The sequence below is a fragment of the Nannobrachium achirus genome (assembly GCF_963921795.1).
Source record: "Nannobrachium achirus genome assembly, chromosome: 19".
In the NCBI taxonomy this organism is placed as follows: domain Eukaryota; kingdom Metazoa; phylum Chordata; class Actinopteri; order Myctophiformes; family Myctophidae; genus Nannobrachium; species Nannobrachium achirus.
In genome coordinates, this window is record NC_137826.1 from 45,391,679 (window position 1) to 45,415,304 (window position 23,626).

The 23,626-nt window shown below is 43.0% G+C and overlaps 1 protein-coding gene across 1 annotated transcript in view; it reads right to left on the reverse strand.

Annotated features, from left to right (window-relative positions):
• Positions 1-567: 567 nt before the first annotated feature.
• LOC308304865 (ephrin type-B receptor 4a-like) overlaps positions 568-23,626 on the reverse strand; it is a gene marked incomplete at its 3' end in the record, with an annotated part of 116,286 nt that continues 93,227 nt past the window's right edge. The window contains exons 14-18 of the mRNA XM_080749493.1: positions 10,072-10,287; positions 8,187-8,336; positions 6,148-6,341; positions 1,245-1,403; positions 568-679 (exon numbers count right to left, since the gene is read on the reverse strand). Coding sequence (XP_080605619.1) covers positions 568-679; positions 1,245-1,403; positions 6,148-6,341; positions 8,187-8,336; positions 10,072-10,287 — 831 coding nt within the window. The remainder of the gene's footprint in view (positions 680-1,244; positions 1,404-6,147; positions 6,342-8,186; positions 8,337-10,071; positions 10,288-23,626) is intronic.

The following is a 23,626-nucleotide window of genomic DNA, read 5'->3' on the forward strand; positions in this document are numbered from 1 at the left end:
CTCCCCTATTCTTTCTCCATCGCTGCTTCTAACGTTACAGGAGCTGTTGGCAGCCGGTATCGATCAGCCCCTCCTCCTCTGGGGGGGTTTAGAAGGTTCATTGGGGTTCTGTGGAAAACAGTTCAATCTGAGAGCGAAACAGCTAAGCACCGTCACGAGCCACAGTCTGTCTCCCCGACAAGGAGACTAGAGGCAAAGTCTGTAATAATAACAACAATACCAAAGAGCCAGGGGATTAAACATCCCCGTCTTGTGCTGGGAAGGTCGCTTAGAAAAATCAGCGAAAAACTGGATTTCGTTCCGGATGCAGTCCAGGAACTCTGCCAAGCTCCCCACACCGTCCATCCATCCAAATTTTGTAAAAAGTGGGTCATGGGTGCCTGTTGCATTTGTGCGTGAGAGTTGCTGTGGTACAATAGCCTGCAGTCTGTGGCTCTCGCCTCGTTTGAACCAGTTTGTTTGTTGTTCTCTGAAGGAGGGAGGAAGGGTCGACTCAGCGCCAGGTGTGTGTGTGTGTGTGTGTGTGTGTTTGTGTGTGTCTGTGTGCCCGCCTGGAGGTTGGCTTTTTCAGAAGGGCATGGTGGTGCTGGCACCTCTGCTGCCCGTGGTCAGACTGTGGGCGCTGGTCAGGATCTTCCTCTGGTGCCCGGCCAGGGTGATGCCAACGTGCAGGAGGTCCCTGAAGAAAGAGATAGAAGGACATACACCACTATTAGACAACAATAGAGAAAGGCAACACAGAAAGGCCAGGTAGAAATGTATGCTACGCAAAAGATTTTCATGCATAATATTGTCGCACACCTCCTATCTTCTTTTTCATTTTCTTTCAGAAAGCAATGCTATCACCTTTTATGTCTGAGTGTGATGTTGGTTTTACAATATTGAACCAATAAAAAGTATAAAAAAGGTCTATATATCTTTTTAAAAGCTTAAATACGGTATTTGCTTCTGTGGGGTCCCTGGAACGACATATTTTGATATGGGGATCCGTGGCCAAATACATGTAATTTTCGGGGTCCTTCACATGAAAATGTTTGATAACCACTGATTTAGAAGAAGGAAGACTTTCACAACTTTTCACGATTTTTCAAAAATAACAGATCTACAAACTTGCAGCGCGGCACTCGGTGCCATGCTGTGAGCTTGTATATCTGCTGTTTTTCAATAGTTAAAGCATAAAATAATGGTTAAAGAAGTGAATGTGACACAGATTTGCATTCAGGTCTAAATAGCAAGCAACGTACTCGGTGGTGAGCTGGGTCAGCTGCTCCACGGAGGTGAAGCCCGCCTGGAGGAAGTTCTCCTCGTAGCGCTCCATCTTGATGGCCCTCAGCCACTCCCCCAGGGAGGAGCATGTGGACAGAGACAGGGGGGGCCGCTGGTCCAGGAGGGGGTAGGACGGCCTGGAGGAGACGGAGACAACACCATGTCAACCAAAAAATACACACGGTTTGACTGAAAACTTTGGTCCCGATCTGTCCCGATCTGCATGTGATTTGTGAAACTGTGCCTCCCACACTATCGCTGTTTCCTAAACGGTTAGCAAAATAATGTAGAAGTAGGATGTTTTGTTCATATTCCTCTAAACATGTGTACATTCCAGTTGAAGAAAAGATTGCCTTTGCTTTTATGAAACAGTCGAGACCAGTAGTTGTTGTTTCTTTTGGAAGATCTGCTATCATTGAATAGCCGGCATAGAAATGCATGAAGTGGTTAAGAGGATTGTGATGCTGTGTTAGCTACTTTTGCTGGAGACCCCTGGGGGTTCCCGGACCCGGCTATGTCACCAAAAACTACACACACACACACACACACACACGCACACACACACACACACACACACATCCCCCCCGCCGGTGGCATTCCTGTGTACAAGGAGAGGTGGACGCAGAGTGTGAATGATTGACAGGGTTTAAACCCAGGGAATGTCTTTATGCTGGGATATGCTGGGAATGGGATGTGTGTGTGTGCTGTTTTTGCTTGCGTGCGTGTGAGTGAGTGCTGAGCAGTAGGGGTGGAACACACTAATCCATTTACTTAATAACAAAATAAAATGAGGGTGATATTTGTACCTGCAGGTACTCCTACTCTAAAACAAAGAAACCTACTTCTCTATTATTTTATCAGTCACAAAAGCAATGGATTGAATAATCACTAACACGATAATAACCCATTAACCCATTTAGGCCTAGAATTATTTAATGCTTTAACAAATGAAAAATAGCAGATATACAAGCTCACAGCGCGGCACCGAGTGCCGCGCTGCGAGCTTGTAGATCTGCTATTTTTGAAAAAGTTGTGAAAATGTGTGCAAATCTTTGACTATACTGTATGTATTTTCAAAGCGAATGTTTGTAACTCAAATTTTGCTACTGGGTGGTCCCCGGAACTAAATATTTTGAGATGCAGGTCCGTGGCCAAATAAATATAATTTTGGGGGTCCTTCACATGAAAAAGTTTGAGAACCACTGACACGGTAGTCTCTCAAGAACAGACTAACTGAGCTTCAGTTAAGTGAAAAGGACCTTTTCTTTGACGATGGCTATAGCCAGATTGCTGACATAGAAACATAGGTTTTTCAAAAAGTCTTAGAAGGATTCAAAAGACACTTATAGAATCGGGTCAAAATTGTAATTGTCACGATTTTTCAAAAATAATGTACCCGTTCTGAATGGGTTTTAATTGCAGCCCTGGGCAAGAGAAAGTGCCAACGTCACAGAAAACGTACACAAACAGGCGTATCATTCACACAGCCCGTCTCCCCCCTGCAGTGACCTTCCTGTTGTACAATGATTGACAGTCTTAAAAACAAGGGAATGTCTTTATGCTGCTACTGGAAGTGCAGTGGTCAGCAGGTGGAGGGGGAAGCGCCCCGCGAGGGGGGCCGTCGCCTCCCCGCTGGGGGTCCCCTAACCCTAACCCAACCCACTGGAGGTCCCCGTCAGGGGGGACGCGGAGACACGGTCAACAGGAGGGCTAATGGAGCCGTCTTCTGATTGACTGACAGCCCGGGAGCCTCGCGGGGACATTTTTCACTCAGCGTTACGTCCGCTCCACCGAAGCTGTCCGGATAAATCATCACTCTGGCGCGCGGTGGAGATACTCTGATATTTAGTGGGTTTTTAGCATTAGCCTTTTCCACACAAGGGTTAGCCTTTTCCACGAGATACTCCAATATTTAGTGGTTTAGCGTTAGCCGTTTCCACACAAGGGTTAGCCTTTTCCACACAACTCCTAGTGGAGATACTTCAATATTTAGTGGTTTAGCGTCAGCCGTTTCCACTAGGGATGTGAAAAAAAATCGAAAAAATCGACTCGAAAATCGACTCATGCTCACCGCGACTCAAAAAGTATGAGTCGAAAAATCGATTTTTATTTTTTATTTTTTTTATTATTATTTTTTTTCAAAAGTTTATCCCCCAAAAATGTTTTGATCGCTTGTTCGTTATAAGCGTCAATGTTTTCCAAATGTGAGAGGACCGGTGTGTGTGTGTGTGTGTGTGTGTGTGTGTGTGTGTGTGTGTGTGTGTGTGTGTGTTTGTGTGTGTCTGTGTCGGGGACGAGTGAATGTCTGTGTTGCATGCATGGATTGCAGATTCGCATGCATGCGGCGCTGGTCAGGTCCGCGGACTACTGGTTGAGAAACACTAGCTGGTCTGTTTGTGTGCCGCGTCATAGCAGTGCGCGCTGACTGGATGTGTTGTTTACCTCCTGCCTTTGCATGCATGCTTGACACGAAAGCTCGCTTATTTAATGGCAACGTCGCCTCGTGTGCAGGGATTTTGTCAAGATTGACAATAAAACACAACACAAAATAAATACACTACTCGCCGTTAATGCGACACCCGTGGACACGGTCGGGGAGGGAGTGCGAGCCAGCGAGGCAGACCAAACAAAGCTCCACACTATTCTGGAGCGCTCCCACAACGGAACGGTTCCATGGACTTTGTCACTCCGCTTCTAGTCTATAGAGAACAGACTCCATGCTAACGCAAGGAAGAGCAATTGTTTATTATAATTATTATTAGGGCTTTGATGCAAGTTCTGGTGGGTGCTGCTGCAAGTTGTGTTGCTTAAAGTAATGCGCCGTTGTGGTCTCCTCTCAGCTGCAGCTTAGTATTAGTATAGCGGGGGAGAAAAAAAAGTGAAAAAAGTCGATCGACGCGTCGATTTTCGGCCGCGACGCGTCGATTCGCAAATAATGCGGCGATTAACATCCCTAGTTTCCACACAAAGGTTGGCATTTTCCACACAATACGTGGTTACTTCAATATTTAGTGGTTTAGCTTTTAGCCTTTTCCACACAAGGGTTAGCCTTTTCCACGCAACTACCTCCCCTATAAAAGTCACTCTAGCATATAGCGGAGATGCTTCAATATTTTAGGGGGGTTAGGTTAGCCTTTTCTACACAACTCCTCCTGGGAACGCAGCGGAAAGTACAGAAGTTCTACAAGGCATGCGGCTAAAAGTTAAGACTGTCATTCACCCCCATGACATCCTGTCTTTCTGTCCTTTATATTCTGTTGTACCTCCATGGCAGTGTTGTTTTTGACAGCAAATTTTGATTTAGTTTTAGTCATAGTCTTTTGAATAAAATGTAATTTAATTTTAGTCATAATTTAGTCACCTGAAAAGTTTTAGTTTTAGTCAGATTTTAGTCAACTAAATATCATAAGATTTTATGGCGACTAAATCTACAGTTGATTTAGTCGACTAAAATGTATTGATTGCATCGTAATGACTTGATTTTACACTTGATTGCGTGCTGAAAATAGCCGATCTTCAAGCTCACAACGCGTCGCGCTGTGATGCGTTGTGAGCTTGAAGATCGGCTATTTTCAGCAGGCAACACCTGAGAGCAACCAAACATAAAATGACTCTCTTCAGCACTAGTTCCTCCCTAACGTTTTAGTCTAGTTTTTATTTTGTTGACGAAATTGTCAATATATTTAGTCTTATAGTTTTAGTCATCACAGCTTAGTTTTTATTTCGTTTTTACTTAGTTTTTGTCAGTGAAAAAAACGCTGTCGACAAACATTTTTCATCATAGTTTTAGTCGACAAAACCAACACTGCTCCATGGTATGCAGCGAAGATCTACAAGCTCATGAGCTTGTAGATCGGCTATTTTTACTACACGACACCATGCAGTATGAATCATTCTTTTTTTTCTCCCCATCTCTATAAACAGATCATTCTTATTTGCTATTATTCTATACTCTGCCAGATAAAATAAAAAAGAGCCATTAGTGAACCTGCAACTAACGACACACATTTGCATATGCAACCCTATTCTTTGTCTCATTTGCATTTTTATCTTTGCAGTTTGTTTACAACGGGAGTGATTCTCAACCTTTTTATTTTCAAGGACGTCCAGTTTGATGCGCGTTAACTCTTGAGTGTAGTGTACAAATGGAAGCAAATGGACAAATGATGGAATGGATATTCTTTGCAATGAACATCTGGTGTGGTATCAACACACTCATGATGTCTAGCCTCTTTAAATTGCTTCTTTTAGTGCTTTATAGTGTTCATTGTATTCTTTTCATTTTATCGTACCCTAGTCAGTAATATCGGTAGTCAGACAGAGTGTGATTTTTATTGCAATGTCCTCTAATGTTTTTTGTGAATTTGTGTAACTTATCCACCTCTTGGCCAGTTCATTCTTATAAATGTTTTTCCTGGTTAAATAAAGGTGTATATATCGTCTCTGTCGGGTGGAAAATGATCCTTTCCAGGATAGAACATCCAAAAGCATCAAAAGTAGCAGATCTACAAGTTCAAAACGTGCCGCTTCACGCCGCGTTTCGAGCATGTAGATCTGCTACTTTTGTGTGACGCTGTACTATGTTCAAATCGGGCCTTAATTTACGATTAAGTCGGGCAGAAACCTTGTATCTCCAAGTTTCAAATTGTTCTTTCGCAAAGTAAAGCTCTGCTTCATCGTACAAGGCTGTCACACAAAAGTAGTGAAAACAGCAGATCTACAAGCACACAACGCCTCGCACCGCGAGGCGGTGTGTGCTTGTAGATCAGCTGTTTTCACTAGTTTAAATCATTTTCAAAATGAACAATGCAAAACGAACGGTTTTCACCCAACAACGACGATATATCTCTCCTACATGCACCACCGTGTGTCATCACTCACCCTGCTCCCTCCTGGGCCACTATCTTCAGGGAGGCGGGGTTTCGGATCAGCTTGTCCAGGGCGCTGACGATGTCGGCGAAGCGCGGCCGCGCCGAGCGCTCCTTCTGCCAGCAGTCCAGCATCAGCTGGTGCAGGTGGGTGGGGCAATCTGGAGGAGGGGGCAGCCGGTAGTCCTGCTCGATGGCGTTGATCACCTGGAGCCCAAAGCACAAAGGTCACGACAATGACTGGTTGGAAAACCAACAAGGTTCAAACTACATGCATCCATCTAAACTCGGCACAAAAAGAAAGGAAACTTGACTTTGGCAAAAGTTTGGTCGGCGCTACCCACACGTTTGGCTGTGTAGCTCATGCCTCGAATGCCCTATGCTTACAAGCTGTACCTCATTGTAAAGGGGACGAATCAACGATAAAAATGAAAACACAATACAAGTTGGTTAATATTAAAGGGGAGATATAATGGACCGAAATCAAGTTTCCTTTCTTTTTGTGCTGAGTTTATCTTCAATGTTGGCCTGAAAAAGCCAGGAGACCACAAGGGCATGTAAAGAAAGGAGGTTGCCACAGTTTTTTTTTTTTTTCTTTTTTTTGTGCATAGATTATTTTGTAAATTTTTGTCCATGCCTTACCCCTTATCCCTAAAGTTCTTTGCCTTTTTTTTCTATTTTGAAAAATACTTCAAGCTCACAACGTGTCGATGTAGATCGGCTAGTTAACCTATTTTAAAATGTTTTTCATAATAGTAAATAAGGGGTAAGGCATGGACGGAAAAATAGCTGATAGTGTTTTGTATTTGTATCGGATGACACTTTATGCTACAGTATGTTGACGAATTGAATACATAGGACTACAATTTAAACCCAGTCCCCAGGGACTTTGTTTGTGTCATCCTTTTAGCCTTGATGTCTTTCTGTGCCATGTGCCGTTTAACATTTCTGTCTAATAAAGAATTCAACCAATGAACCGAATCAAAAACTTTCAGAGCCCTAAACAAAGGCAAGCTAGCAAAAGGTTTCTGTAGGATAAAAAAAAATAACGTTGTCACAGTAACGGCAATGAAAATGTCAAATTTAGATAATAGACCTAAAAGTGTATAGAGCTTGTTAAAAAAACAAATTATATAATGTTGTTGTCGGGTGGAAACCTTGTATCACCAAGTTTCAAATGTGTACATTCTTTCACAAAGTAAAGCCCTGCTTCATCATACAAGACGGTCGCACGAAAGTAGTGAAAACAGCAAAGCTACAAGCACAGAATGCCTTGCGGTGCGAGGCGTTGTGTGCTTGTAGATCGGCTGTTTTCACTAGTTTAGATCATTTTTAAAATGATAAATGCCAAACGAACGGTTTTGGACATACAAGGTTTTCACCCGATAACGACGATAACCAATGTGTGCTGGCTGAATGATGACTCACAAGCTCATGATATTTAACTCACTTTCCCCTGAGAGAAACTGCTCAGGAAAAAAAGAAAAACTAAAACGAGTATTGCTCAATTTCTAGCTGTCAGGAAGGTACACGATGCGGGTCGTGTAACCATTCGGTTCGGAGACATTTGAAGTATTTGCATTCCTGCTGCTGAACGTGCAGGAGAAGAAGGGCGGCTCAGTGCATTGATGAAGGCTGACCTTTAACTCATTGAAACATCATTTTAGATTTTAGACACCATATTTTGTTCTTGGCTATTCAAAAATAGCAGCTTGGAAGCTTGTACATCTGCTATTTTTGGAAAAATCTTGAAACTGTGAGAACTACAGACTTTTAAGACATTTGTAGATCCGGGTACTCAGGTCTAAATGGGTTACCAAAGACCAGAGGTCTTCAACAGGGGGTCCGGGACCCCTAGGCGGTCATTAGAGTTCTATGAAATCGATGAAAATCTGCATCACACATTTATACAATATGTAGAGGGGGTCCCTGCTTCATCTCTCTCTCAGCTAAGGGGTCCTTGGCCTGAAGACCTCTGCCAAAGAGCTCTCGACAACAACTGTAGACAACACAACGTATATATTATTATTATAATAATAATCATAAACTCACATCCTGGTTGCTCATGTCCCAGTAGGGCCTCTCTCCGAACGACATCACCTCCCACATCACGATGCCGTAGCTCCAGGCGTCCGACGCAGACGTAAACTTCCTGAAGGCGATGGCCTCCGGCGCCGTCCAGCGGATGGGGATCTTACCTCCCTGGATGGAGGAGGAGGAGAGAGGGATTAAAAACCCATGTTGTGATGCTGGCGCCCCCATGCAAGAGACAATTATGTCCAGTACGGGACATTTGGGTGGTTTCAATATCAGAGCTGACCTGCACTAGTTAAATAATGGAAGACACTGTGTCACTGTCCTAAAGCACAGGTTCTCCTCACAGCATTACTGGAAGAAACACCAGAGCACTCTGATGTCAGTGGAGAACTATTAACAATTATTAAAAGTGAATGCTCAACTCACCAAAAGGTATATACTCTTAAACTAGCCACTAACTGACTCTGACAAAGGCTTCTGCACTAGGACATTCTCAAGAGTTAACTCTGATTTTTACTTTGTTGCGCGTTGAGCACCAAAGAGCACCGGAAATAGCCGATTCATAATATAAGCTCAGCTATTTTTGGCTCGCAACCAACGTACAAATCAGTCAAATATCGTCCGATACCGATATATCGGTGCATCCCAGGCACTACAGTGAGTACTCTGACAACGTGCAGGTACTGCACTAGAATATTCTAAGAAGTTTAAGTTCAACTTAGTTGCACGGCGGTGTTGAGCACCAAAGATTGTCACTCCATGGTGCCACACCTTGTGAGATTATGGATAGCTGTTTTCGGGCTTGCAAAACCAAAGTCACAAATCAGTCCTTTGTTCGTTGGAAACCTCACATGTCCAAAACCAAAACTGTTACTTTTCTTTCAAAAATAGCAGAAGCACAAGTTCAAAACATGTCGCTTCATGCCAAGTTTCGAACTTGTAGACTCTGCTATTTTTTATGCTTTTGTGTGTGACAGTTTAGTACGATCAAGTAGGGAGTTCATTTACGAAGAAAACACAAACATGTAGATTAGAATATGAAGACAAGTGGTTTCTCTGTCTTCTTCTTACCAGAGAGCTGGTGTAGGTGGGGTGGGAGGAGTTAGAATATGTAGATAAGTGGTCTTCTCTTACCAGAGAGCTGGTGTAGGTGGGGTGGGAGGAGTTAGAATATGTAGATAAGTGGTCTTCTCTTACCAGAGAGCTGGTGTAGGAGGAGTTAGAACATGCAGATAAGTGCTCTTCTCTTACCAGAGAGCTGGTGTAGGTGGGGTGGGAGGAGTTAGAACATGTAGATAAGTGGTCTTCTCTTACCAGAGAGCTGGTGTAGGTGGGGTGGGAGGAGTTAGTAACATGTAGATAAGTGGTCTTCTCTTACCAGAGAGCTGGTGTAGGAGGAGTTAGAATATGTAGATAAGTGGTCTTCTCTTACCAGAGAGCTGGTGTAGGAGGAGTTAGAATATGTAGATAAGTGGTCTTCTCTTACCAGAGAGCTGGTGTAGGTGGGGTTAGAACATGTAGATAAGTGGTCTTCTCTTACCAGAGAGCTGGTGTAGGTGGGGTGGGAGGAGTTAGAATATGTAGATAAGTGGTCTTCTCTTACCAGAGAGCTGGTGTAGGTGGGGTTGGAGGAGTTAGAACATATAGATAAGTGGTCTTCTCTTACCAGAGAGCTGGTGTAGGTGGGGTGGGAGGAGTTAGAACATGTAGATAAGTGGTCTTCTCTTACCAGAGAGCTGGTGTAGGTGGGGTGGGAGGAGTTAGAACATGTAGATAAGTGGTCTGCTCTTACCAGAGAGCTGGTGTAGGAGGAGTTAGAACATGTAGATAAGTGGTCTTCTCTTACCAGAGAGCTGGTGTAGGAGGAGTTAGAACATGTAGATAAGTGGTCTTCTCTTACCAGAGAGCTGGTGTAGGTGGGGTCGGAGGAGTTCTCCTGGAGGAAGCGCGACAGGCCGAAGTCGGACACCTTGCACACCAGGTTGCTGTTGATGAGGATGTTGCGCGCGGCCAGGTCTCGGTGGACGTAGCTCATCTCTGACAGGTACTTCATGCCCGAGGCGATGCCACGCAGCATGCCCACCAGCTGGATGGGGGTGAACTGGCTGTCGTTGAGCTGTGGAGGCGGAGAGAGAGAGACACAGAGAGAGAAAACAAAACACTTCAGTTCAGAGACGGTCCGTGTGAGATATTAAAACATGTTCTTTTTGTGTGTACTAGCCCTTACCCGTTCAAAGATATGAGCTCCAAAATGATGTGCAGTGTGTGGGTTATGGGATGTGCACTGTGCATACAGTATATGAGGGATGGAAAGTAACTTTAACTGGTGCTTGCATGATAATATGTAGGAGCATCAATGTAAGAAATACCCGTTCCATTTAACGGCTACAGAGATACTGTGTACCGATCTGCATGATTTTTGGACAACATCTGTAACAGGGCCAGAACCCCCCCCCCCCCCCCCCCCGCCCGCCCGCCCGCCCGCCTGCACACACACACACACACACACACTCCCCCCCCCCCCCCCCCCCCCCGTGTGTGTGTGTGTGTGTGTGGGTTTGTGTGTGATTGTGCATGGCCTGAACAACAGCGCCCCTCCCTTAACATGTGTGGTCACAAAAGGTACTGTAGGCTAAATAGATATAGATACACCATAAAAATGCGAATATACAGTATATGATTTGTGAAAGTGACAAACGGGCTTCACAGTTATGTTAGGTGTGTTCATCTGCTAATGGTGATGCGATTTCAGATCAATTGCTCCAGCCACTGAGGAGAAACGCTGTTTCAGACAGACAGACAGACACTCACTCAGACAGACAGACAGACACTCACTCAGACATTCGCAAAATTATAGTATAGATGTAATGTGGCTTGTTGACTGTGTTCCGTCTGTGAGACGAATGGTAATGAGGGAGCAGCTGCTCCTCGTGACTCTTTTTTTTAATGCCAGGTAGAGGTGTGTGTGTGTGTGTGTGTGTGTGTGTGTGTGTGTGTGTGTGTGTGTGTGTGCGCGCGCGCATGCTTTCACACCCAAACAACAGGTTTCGGCGAGACCGAGAGAACGGGCCGTGGAGAATTAGAGAGGGCAGAGCCAGGGAGAATTAAATGAGAAAACTAGATGCGAGAGACGCCACATACTGTTCTATGCATGCATGCACGCACACACACACACACACACACACACACACACACACACACACACACACACACACACACACACACACACACACACACACACACACACACACACACACACACACACACACACACACACACACACACACACACACACACACACACACACACACACACACACACGCAAAAAACATTCATTTGAGTGAGGTTGGAGAAAATAGATAAAAATGAGGAGAACAATGTTATGGAAGATTTAACAGTAGAGTAAGGAGAGTAGTCACAAAGCTCTGAATAGTTAAAGAGAGCGATGGAGTTAGTAATAAATGGACAACAAGGGGAAAACAGGGATGGTTAAAGAGAGTTATGTAGTAATAAGGATGACATGGGGAAATTGGGATAGTTAAAGAGAGTGATGTAAAGGAGGACTAAGGGAAACTAGGACAGTTAAAGAGAGTGATGTAGTAATAAGCAGGCATGTGCACACACAGACATGAAAGGGGGCTTGAGCCCCTGCCCTTTTATCCGTCTGTAAAAAGTGCCCTCTCCAGACCATGAATGCAGTTTTCAATATGGTGGAATAAAAGCAAATGCCCTCTTTTCATGACCATACATGAAGGCAGCATTCAAGAGAATCGCCTTGTTCAAACTCTCCTGAACCTGAATGCTGCAACTTATGTTGAAAGAATTGCCCTCTCCGTGTAGAAATCCATGCAGTTACGCCACATCTCCAGTATTGCCTTTCTCATGCTTAGTTTTATGTGGTATCAAGAACTGAAAATAGCCGTGACCTCTACTCTGGGAGGATGTGATAAGAATGAACAATCTCCGATGATTAATTCTATATATTAGCATTAATTGGTCTTCCATTAGACGTTGCTAATATTTCATAATGCGTGACGTGACGCGAATGAAATCTGAGTTGAAGCAACACATTATCATTACCAATGAAGAACGCTACGTCGAACGCTATGGAGCATGACACCATGCTTTCAATGTGTACTAATTATGTTGCGCCAATCAAATATAACAGGGAATTAAACCAAAATAGGTTTTACTCCTATGTACAACCTTGAACCTTGAGGGTGTAACAGAGGTGTCTAGACTTGTAACTATGACAAACGGGTGCGTTTTAAGACTTTTAGAACTAACAACAGGAAGCAAGTACCAGTAGCCATAATATGACCAGCACTCACTCAGGAAGCAAGTAGCTATAATATGACCAGTACCCACTAGCTCCTATATTCTAAAGGAAGCAAGTAGCTATAATATGACCAGTACCCACTATACTAGCTCCTACATTCTAAGCGTGAGTCAGGAGTGACAATAGCCCTCTCTGTGACCTCACACATGGCTGTAGCTCCAGACTTAGTCACACACTGTAGCACATTACCCATGCTGGATCTGGGGTGCCGGGGGAGTTGGCTGTACTGGAAGTACAGTCTTTTGACCTATTTTCCAACATCTAATCGCAAAACTCAGCCAAGTCCAAAAACTGTTACTTTTCCGGATTAAAGGACAACTTTTTTACAACATGAAAAGATGAGTGTTAAAATGTTTTCATTTACTGCTTTCTATCGTTTTAGCCATTTTAGTATTTTGATTTGAGTGGTTGGGGGCATGCGTACAAGTGGCTAAATATGTCTTTAAGGACACAACAACTGAATTTCATTACTATTTACACCAGCCCCTATAAGTCACATCTGCACAAGAAAGATTGCGGTGCATCTTGAGAATGGGCTTATTGTGTCTAAAAAACATATTAAGCCACTCGCATGCAAGCCCCCAACCTGGCGGCATATGCATGCAAATCAAAATCGTTAAAATCACAAAAACGATAGAAAGAAGTAAAATGAAAACATTTTAACACTCATCTTTTCTTTTCTCTAATGACTATCTAAAATATGAACCTTTGTTGTAAAAAAAACAAAGTTGTACTTTAAAAAAACAAAACATTCTTTTTTTTAAATAGCAGATCAACAAGCTTGGTTATGAGTTTGTGGATCTGCTACTTTTGATGCTTTTGTGTGACGCTGTAGACTGTAGAGTGATCAAGTAGGGCGTTAATTAACGAGAAAACACAAAAAGGTATATGGAGATAAGAGGTTTCTGCATGACAGCCACGACATGTGAAGGTAGTCAAAACAAGGAGTGGGGAAAGGATATTCTGCTGTGTGAAGTAGAAACATAGTAGAAACATAGACGCACGGGAGCGAGCTCCCCATCAGCCAGCGGTGTCTTCCAGACCCCAGCGGTGAAGACAAATTAAATTAATTCTAATTTAATTTGAAAAAAGCCACACAGAGAGGCTGATGAATATCTGTGGAATGTGTCTCCATTGCTGGACGTAAAAAGAGAACCTTGTGAGCCATGACTTTGATTGATTGATTGATTGATTGATAGATAGTTATAGTAGAGCACCCAAGTCTGACGTCATTTACACATCCTACCTGTTTTTTTTCTTCCCCATTCTGAATTCCCATAGACTTATGAAGAATCAACTGACGGCGAGAAAACGCTAATGTTACTGTTACGCTACTGTTACTGCCGCCGAGTTTCATTTTCGCCCAGAAACAGACTGTATCAAATATGAGTGACTGACTATTGTTCACACAGTCACCTCCCTGACAATATCGGCGGGATAGTTTAAGATGACTATTCTCCATAGAGAAAGACGAGTAGTGATGCAATGGTCATTCAATGTTTGGGGGGTCGTGAACGTCGCTCAACACCTACTATCAGGTCTATTGATATGCATATAGGCTCGTTTCTTTGTTAAAACAGTTGTCGAGGTGTGGCGCGCGACCCAAGACTACGGCAACACTGAAGACGAGTGACGTCGGGACTTCGCTACTCTATTGTTAAAAACTCCCAGAAAACGTAGCTCTTCTTAACAGAGTAACAGCTCCAGCAGCAGAGCAACAACTGCATGGCTGGAGGATCAATGGAGAGCTAATAAAGGCTGTTGGAAGAAGGCAGCTCCTGAGGTGAGTGCAGACAGTTTATACGCTCCAGTTAAAAGCTGCTACTCTCTGCCTACAGCCTGCTGGACGGAGCCAGAGATTAAATAAAGACCTCACCCAACTGGAACGGTGCAGAGAGGAAGAACATCTAGCATGGCTAAAGACATTCAAGAGACCGTATTCTCGGGTAGAATGTCAATAATATTACATAAAATATAAAATAAAGTGTCCGGAACATTTAGCTGTGTCTAATTTTGTCAACCATGTGGATACTACGGCAGGGGTCTTCAACATTTTCAGGCCAAGGACCCCTTAGTTGATAGAGAGATGAAGCAGGGACCCCCACAACCTTTTCATAGATTCCATATAGTTTCATCGTTTGACAGCACAATCATCAGTGTATTTTGGATTCATGTCAATTTGTGTTTTCAGATATTTAACCACTTGAACCACCAATACTTAATAAACTTGACCTTTCACTCTGTACTTAGTCTGCACTTTTCCCCCTCTACACCAGACCTCTTTGCCGAAAATAGCCGATCTACAAGCTCACAATGCCTCGCGCTGCGAGGCGTTGTGAGCTTGTAGATCTGATATTTTTGGCTAAAGTCCTAAGAATATGGACGCTAGGGTTCAATATAAAAAAAGAGAAAAAAAGGTTTCTATCACACAAAGATTTGGAGGACCCCCTGTAGTACCTCTGAGGGTCCCGGACACCCTGTTGAAAACCCCTGACATAAAATATCAAATAGTGTCCAGTGTCCAGAACATTTAGCTAGCGTCTAATTTTGTCAACCATGTGGATACTACGGTATATTTCTAATAGTCAATAACAAAATCACAAGTGTCCCGTCATGCCTATAAGGGAAGATACATCCCCAATCAGTGGGATATACATTAGAGCTGGAGTATATACTGTACAGTAGGTGGAAATGCCTGTGGCTATGCTGCACTGTAGATAATCTAGTTTTAATGTCTGGGAAGAATTCAAAGCAGATCCGGCCACAACTACATGGTTAGAATGCTGGGAAGATGTTACAGTGCCTAGAGGGACCCCCAGAGGGACCCCCAGGCACAATAGTGACCATATTGAGAACCTGTGAAGTTCATGACCCGCTCAACATAATTATAATTACTTGGCAGAATAACTAGTCTGAAAAGAAATGAGAAAACAGCATGGAAGGATATATCGTTGCTGTCGGGCAGAAACCTCTTATCTCCAATATTTTTACTTTTTGTGGGTGTGTTTTTTTTTTCTTAAATTAACGCCCTATTTGATCATACTACAGCGTCACATAAAAGTATTAAAAGTAGTAGATCCACAAGCTTGAAACGTGGCGCAAAGCGACATGTTTTCAACTTGTAGATCTGCTACTTTTGCTATTTTAGTATTTTTGAATTTGAATCCTGAAAATCACAGTTTTTGGACATAATTAGGTTTCCGCCCGACAGAGACGATACTATAACAACCTGGCAGAATCAGAAAATATTTTTTTTTAATAAAATGTAAACTCACTCGACAGCTCAGAAGAATCAATATGCACCGAGGGCGGGGGCGGAAAGAGGAATAAAGAATAGAGATGGGATTTATGGCTCTTTGAAGTGAGCCGGATCTCTGGGATCCGTTCCTTTCAGAGAGCCGTTCAAAAGACTGGCTCATTTTAGTTGATGATTCAAGTTTCTTTATTAGGCTAAACCCCTTGAGATGTGCCATCTCGTTTCAGAGGGGGCCCCCTCTTAACTAGTTACTAGTTGCTTTAGATTTTGATTATAATTACATATCACTTACTTCAGCCCTAGAAATGTCAGCCATTTGAAAATAATGAGTTCTTTCTACTATTGGTACTTTAAATACATTTCGATACTAATAGTTTTGTACTTTTACTAAAGTACATTTCAATTCCGAACTTCTACTTGTGGCAGTATTGCAGTATTGATACTGTTAAGTAAAGAATTTACTCCCCCTCATCAAAAAGGAACGGCTCCCTACTGCGAACCGGATCCCATCGTTCATTTCAAAGAGCCGTTCATTCGACTTGATTCGTTCACAAACGTCCCACCTCTAATAAAGAATAAGGTTTTGCGGTCGTTATATGAGGTCATGGTTGTGATACACTATGCCTGCCGAAAGTTAAAAGGTCAGGATTCACATCAACCGGCTGCCACTTCTCCACTCTGTGTGTGTGTGTGTGTGTGTGTGTGTGTGTGTGTGCGTGCGTGCGTGCGTGCGTGCGTGCGTGCGTGCGTGCGCGCGCGCGCGCGTGCAAATATCACCTAATACTCTTCAGTCACATAAGTGCTTATGTAAATCGTTGCAAAGTAATTTACACAAACACACCTACAGTGTGTAAGCAAAACACATCCTCTCTTCACAAACAACCACTTCACTCACTATAATGTAAGCTAAACAACTACTAATTCAAACAAACACTACTTCTGTCCATAACAGCCATTTTTCTACTTATGATAACCAGAGTGCGTTTGATATGATCCTGGAAAGGGATGGTGGACATTTCCTAGATCAGGGGTCTTCAACGTTTTCAGGCCAAGGACCCGTTAGTTGAGAGAGAGATGAAGCAGGGACCCCACAAACTTTTCATAGATTCCATCTAGTTTCATCGTTTGACAGCACAATCGTCAGTGTATTTTGGATTCATATAAATTTGTATTTTCAGATATTTAACCACTTGAACCGTCATTACTTAATAAACTTGACCTTTCACTCTGTGTACTTACTCTGCTCTTTTTCTCCTCTACAGTCTACACCTGTAGAGCCGAAAATAGCAGATCTACAAGCTTGTAGATCTGCTATTTTTGGCTAAAGTTCTCAGAATATGGACACTAGGGTTCAAGTGGTTAATATAGAAAAGGAGAAAAAAAGCTTCTATCACACAAAGATTTGGAGGACCCCCTGTGGTAACTATGAGGACCCCCTAGGAGTCCCAGAAACCCTGTTGAAGACCTCTGTCCTAGATTGTAGGAAATTGTTGCTCTCTGTTAACGATCAACAAAGTGAATGACGGAAAAAACTACAACGGAATGAAGACTGCAAGATAACGAATACCTCGGTTTACGACCGAGTAGCAAACACTGAGATTACCCCAGATCAATGTGATGAAAGGAGGAGGCCTTGTGAAAAGAAGAACGCAGTGCAATGCAGTCTCTCTGAACCTGCGGGCGCACAGGCAGGGTGGCGAGGAAACCAACAACGTCTAACCGAGTTACAAACCAAAAGAAGAAACCGGAGCTAGCAAGAAAACTGGATTAAATTACGGCATTAGGGCTCTATTGGGAAATAAATTCGAGAGCCAGAGATACAGCATGGCCCAGGAAAACAACTAGGTTTGCAAAACCAAAGCCCGCTGTCGAAGCTTTTTAATACCCACTGATGCGGAGAACTGGCTTACGCCACTGGTTCTTAAAGTATGGTCCGGGGACCCCCCAGGGGTCCTTGAGGGGGTTCCAGGGGCGTCCTCCCAAAATAAATAGGAACAGTTTAACCACTTTAACCCTAATTTATGCTTTGACTATTAGGAAATAGACAATATCGTCGTTGCCGGGTGGAAACCTCGTATGTCCGAAACCGTTTTGTATTGATTGTATTTTAAAAAGGATTTAAAGTAGTGAAAACAGCCGAACTACAAGCACATGACACATCGCGGTGCGAGGCGTTGCGACGGCCTTGTATGATGAAGCAGGGCTTTGCTTCGTGAAAAAACATACAAATTTGAAACTTGGTGATACGAGGTTTCTGCCCGACAGTGACGATATACAAGGTTAAAACACGTAGCCACGCAAGGCGTTGAGAGTAGTGCATTTAGTAGTAGTGCTATTCTCAAAACATTTAGTAAAATTGAATTGCTTTGGAAGAATTTCAACAAACCATATCTTCTCTTTATGGGGGTCCCTACTCCCCCACACAAAATCCTTTCAGATGGGGGTCCGCAGCAAGCCAAAACCACATATCAAACTCGACGTGAAAACGTTTGAGAAAGAAACCCCTGGGCTTTGCAGCGGCAGACTCTGTGTCTCTGTGTCGAGTCTGACCCTCCAATCTCCCTGGTATATAATACACAGAAACACGAAGGGCCCGCGTACAACAGTAAAACTGGGCCATTACCGCCATATGTGCGGATAAAGAGCATATTAGAGGCAGAGATCATATGACACATCTCACAGGAATATTCTATATGTTCTCCTCAAAGAGAGGGATCTGGAGGGAACCAGGGTTAATTATGAGACCCAGGATGATAGCGGCGCTGTGCAGATGAGGAGCCCAGACAGCCTGCTATACAGAACAGAGAGACAGGAGAAGAATGGAAAGAATTACAAAGACGGAAGAGTTGAGAGAACACGTTTTTCTGTTTTTTTTCCCCCCACTATGATTCCTATTGAAACTCTGCCAAAGGAAAACATGTCGAAAACAAGGACACTCAAATGGTGACCTATGAGCTGACGGATTGATAGTAATGATGAAAACGCAGAGAAAGAAAGAAATAATAACCACTCAGGCCTGATAATAAATCTGTTAAAAAAGGAGCAGGCACACTATTTGGCAGAGTGTTATAAACTATAGATGAAAGGAGATGAGTGGGCAAGATTCTTTGCTTAGAGACACGGCGACGCCAGAACAAAAAAAGTGGTTATTATACAAATAAAGTTCAAGAATGAACTGATGGGCGGCGAGGATCTTGCATGTGGGCGCCCAAATAATTGGCAAAAAACTATCATATTCCATCCTTAGATTGGCATCTAAAGGTGACTTCACACCAAGCAAACTACTTCCAACGGCTTCAAACTGCCAGTCTGTTGTAGTTTGATGGCATTAGTTGGCAAACTTGGCATTTATAAGTATAAGGGCGACGGAACATTTCATTCAGATGAGCGCTGCTCATTATAAGCGACTTTGGTCTTGTTTTCCTGTAAAGTCTCTAGTTGCGGCCCGGGTTGCTTTAGTTTGGTCTTGTTTCTGAAGTGTAGTTGCTTATTTGGCCTTGCTTTCAACATTCTTTTAGAAAATAGCTAATGTAATAGAGCTCAAGTGCTGAAACTAGTCGCTTCTTTTGGGCTTGTTTTCATAGACCTGGCCGCTTGTTTCACACACAGAATCTGGAAACCGGAGACAGAGATTTTTTCCTCTAAGAGCTCCCTTAAAGTTTGCATGTCTGTGCAATAAATTCATCAACATTAATCCCTCAACTTCTACAGATTCCACTCACCTCTATAATGACTGAAAACCGAACATTACGGGCCCACAATAACCTACCTGTGCTCCGAGGAGCACTTTTTCTAGTTTATAATAGAGCATTAATATTAAATAATGTCATTAATGTTACTTTATGTTAGTTATATTAGTGCTATTAATACAAGCCGGAGTATGATCGATAATGATTGATCATTAAAATAACCATGCTCTGAAAATGCACATGGTCCACCCAGCTGACCAATCGGCTGCCGTGTTCAGTGGTCAGATTTGTGGACCACGAACCACTTTCAAGATTCTTCCAAGTGGACCCTGAACCAGACAAGGTTGGGGAAGCACTGCTATAGATGAAAGAGATGATGACTGGGCAAGATTCAAGAGAAAAACGGTGACACCACAAAACAAAGTTCAATAGTGAGAGCAGCAATAATTCACGTAGCAGCCGGATACGGTGTGCAGGAGGAAGACAGTGAATATTGGAAAGCCGTCCATGTGAGGCTACACAGAGAGAGAGTTGAGGCGAGCGCTGCTCATAATGTGTTATCAATGGAATGAAAGCCAATAATTGTGAGTGGCGGCTGTCAGGAAGAGGAGGCATTGTCCAGCCAGCCATAACAACACAATAGGAGCGGAGCCGCCGCTATGGAAATTGTGAGAAGGAAACAGTCGTTATTTACGGCCCGACGCATCAGCACAAAGTAGCGCTGACTGAAGCCTGATTTATACTTTTGGTTGTGAGTTTTGTGTCACGCAGCACGGAAAAACTAGCTATAGTAGCTAACGTACAAGCTTAGCTTGCGACCAGTGAGAAATAACAACTACACCAGGGACGTGCTGGGCCCCTGATTCAGCCTGGGAAAAAGAGTTGGAGAGGCCCTCATTGCGCGCTATAGAGAGAGATCTCTCTCTATATCGCTGCTGCTACTCAAAGATTTGCCATTTCAGATCATGACAAGTGACAAGCCAGTGGGCCAATTACATGAGTTATATTTCGTCGTTGTCGGGTGGAAACCTTGTATGTCCAAAACCGTTTGTTTTGTATTTATCATTTTAAGAATGATTTAAACTAGTGAAAACAGCCGATCTACAAGCACACAACGCCTCGCACCGCGAGGCGTTGTGTGCTTGTAGATCTGCTGTTTTCACTACTTTTGTGCGACAGCCTTGTATGATGAAGCAGGGCTTTGCTTTGCGAAAATGAGCCGGCCGTTCGGGAGTTGTCCCGCTTTTCCCAATGGCCAGCACGTCCCTGAACTACTCTTTGGAAACAAGCATAAAAAAAAGAGAAAAATAATCCCAAAGTCGGTTATAATAAGCAAAACATGGCGATACTTCTTACAACTTGAGTATAAATCATTTTATTTCGGCCCTTGGTCCTGGAATGACATTCAGGCCAGAGAGAAAGTGGCATCCTTAGGTTTCATTGTGGAGTTTCACTAAAACATTACAGCTGAAGCTCTCCAGTTGCTGTCCCTGCTTTGACGTGTAGCCCCCACTTTTTTATTTTAGTTTTATTGCCTCTTGTTGATTTTATTGTTTTAACCTTTTAAACTCCATTTTATTTTCTCTCATGTGAGCAATTTTGGGAGTCGTGTTGTCATTTATGTTTGTTCTTTATGTGAACGTTTAACTTCACAAAACGAGACGTATTTCTCAATGTTTTTTACTGGTTAAATAGAGGTCATATATATATATATATATGGTCACTGTCGGGCAGAAACCTCGTATCTCCAAGTTTCAAATCTGTACGTTTTTCGCAAAGTAAAAGCCTTGCTTCTTCATACAAGGCCGTTGCACAAAAGTAGTGAAAACAGGCGATCTACAAGCACACAACGCCTCGCACCGCCTGTTTTCACTAGTCTAGTTCATTTTTAAAATGATAAATACAAAACGAACAGTTTTGGATATACAAGGTTTCCACCCGACAACAACGATATATATAGTCTCTGTCGGCTGGAAACCTCATATGTCCCAAAACTATAACTTTTCAAGATTCAAATGCATCAAAAAGTAGCAGATCTACAAGCTTGTAGATCTGCTATTTTTTGATGCTTTTGCGTACCTCTGTCGTATGATCAGGTAAGACGTTAATTCACGAAAAACTAAACCCACAAAAAGGTTAGAATATGGAGATACAAGGTTTCTCTCCCCCACCCCACAGCGAGGATACATTAATCAGGCTTGGAGGGAGAGTTCCTTTCAACTCCTGCCTGGCGACCGTCAGATGAGATCCTCTCCAGAACGAGAGAGTGACTCATACATTCATACATACCTCAACCAGATCCCCCGCAAGGACAACCAAGACCTATTTTGTCTGCAACTCCTTTGAGGTGTTTTTCTTTCCCTCTTTTTTTTTGTCACTGTACCATTTGGACGTACAGTGAAAAAGTGTCCTCTGTATATTTTACCCAGTGGTGGAAAAAGTACCCAAATGTTTTACTTAAGTGAAAGTATCATTACTGAAGTATAGAAAAGTCTGGAATTTAAAATGTAGGGGCCTACTACTTTAAAAAGTACGAAAGTATTGGCATCAACATATCCTTAAAGTATCAAAAGTCAAAGTACAAAATGTTTGAAAATAGCAGATTTACAAGCTCGCAACGCCTCGCGATGCGAAGCGTTGTGAGCTCGTGGATCGTCTATTTTCAAATAGCCTAGGTATGAAATAGGGCTAAAGTGGATTAATGTATGTTTTATAATACAATAATTTGTACCTGCAAAGTAACTAGTAACTAAAGCTTTCAAATAACTGTAGCGGAGTAAAAGTACAACATTTGGATCCGAGATGTAGTGGAGTAGAAGTAAAATGACTGAAAACTGTAAATACTCAAGTAAAGTACAAATACCTAAAAAGTGTACTTTTAAGTACAGTGATTAAGTAAACGTACTTGGTTACTTTGCACCGCTGTATTTACCCATGCTAACTATTAGGAGCATAGTGTAGTGTTGCTAATTATAGGCCGCTGGCCACCGGGGAGTGGTTAAGGGGTTAAGTGTCTTTGCTCAGGGACACTTGGACATACAGACGAGGGCAGACCCGGGGCGTGGGGGTCAAACCGGGGACCCTTTGGATTCCCCAGATGACCTCTGTACTCACTCAGCTGTGGCTGAGGACGCCCCCTCCCCCACCTCTCCCCCTCCTCCTCTAGACAGTAGAAAGTGTGTGTATTCCCTTTGTAGGGGTGTGTAAAGCAGTGGTTCTCAACCTTTCAAATTTCAAGGTCTCCCCTTAACTCCGAGGGCACTTTTCGACCGGCAATAAAGAACCGCCTCGGATTCTTTCTCCCGCCTATGGGATGAAGCGGAGGTGAGCTTTTCCACCGAGAACAGAGTTGGTTTCCAAACTGTGAAAGTTGGTTCGGAACGGGAACCACAAAATCCTTGATTCCTCTGGTTCAATCATGGTTCAATCTGGTGGAAACGCAAGCCGGTTCGCAAGAAGGAACCAAGGTTCCAAGAAAGTTGAACGGCACTGGTTCTTGAACCAAGGTTCTTCTGATGGAAAAGGCCCCTGACAGTGTACAAATGGAACCAAATTATTTGGTTCCATTTGTACACTGTCAGAGTTACAGACTTGTATGGGTCATTTTAGACCCCCATAAAGGAACCCACAGAGTCCCTGGAATCCACTTTGAGAACCACTGGTTAAAGTAATTAAGGACGTCATTTACTCAAAAGTACTGTACTTTGATTTATACGATTTTGAGGTATTTTGACTTACTGTAGAGTATCCAGTAGAGTACTCCAGTAAGAGTACTTACTGGAGTATTTCCAAGTTTCAGTACTCTTACTACTACTCCACTACATCTCAGAGGCACATCTTGTACTTTTACAATTATTGTCGTAGGTGTCGCACTGGCGACGCATTGTGAGCTTGCAGATCGCCTATTTAAAAAAAAATATATATATATATATTTGAAAACGTGTGAAAGGGGACATTTTGCATAATGAGTACTTTCTACTTTTGGTACTTTAAGTACATTAAGATACCAATGCTTTTGTACTTTTCCTCAAGTAAATGTTGAACACCTGAAGTATACAGAGCAGAAGAGAATAAAAACTCATGTACTTATGCTGGTATGAAAAAAAGGATGACTGCAAAATAACAGCTGATGGCCATAAGTCCTAAGAAGATTTTGTCCTAAATCCCCACC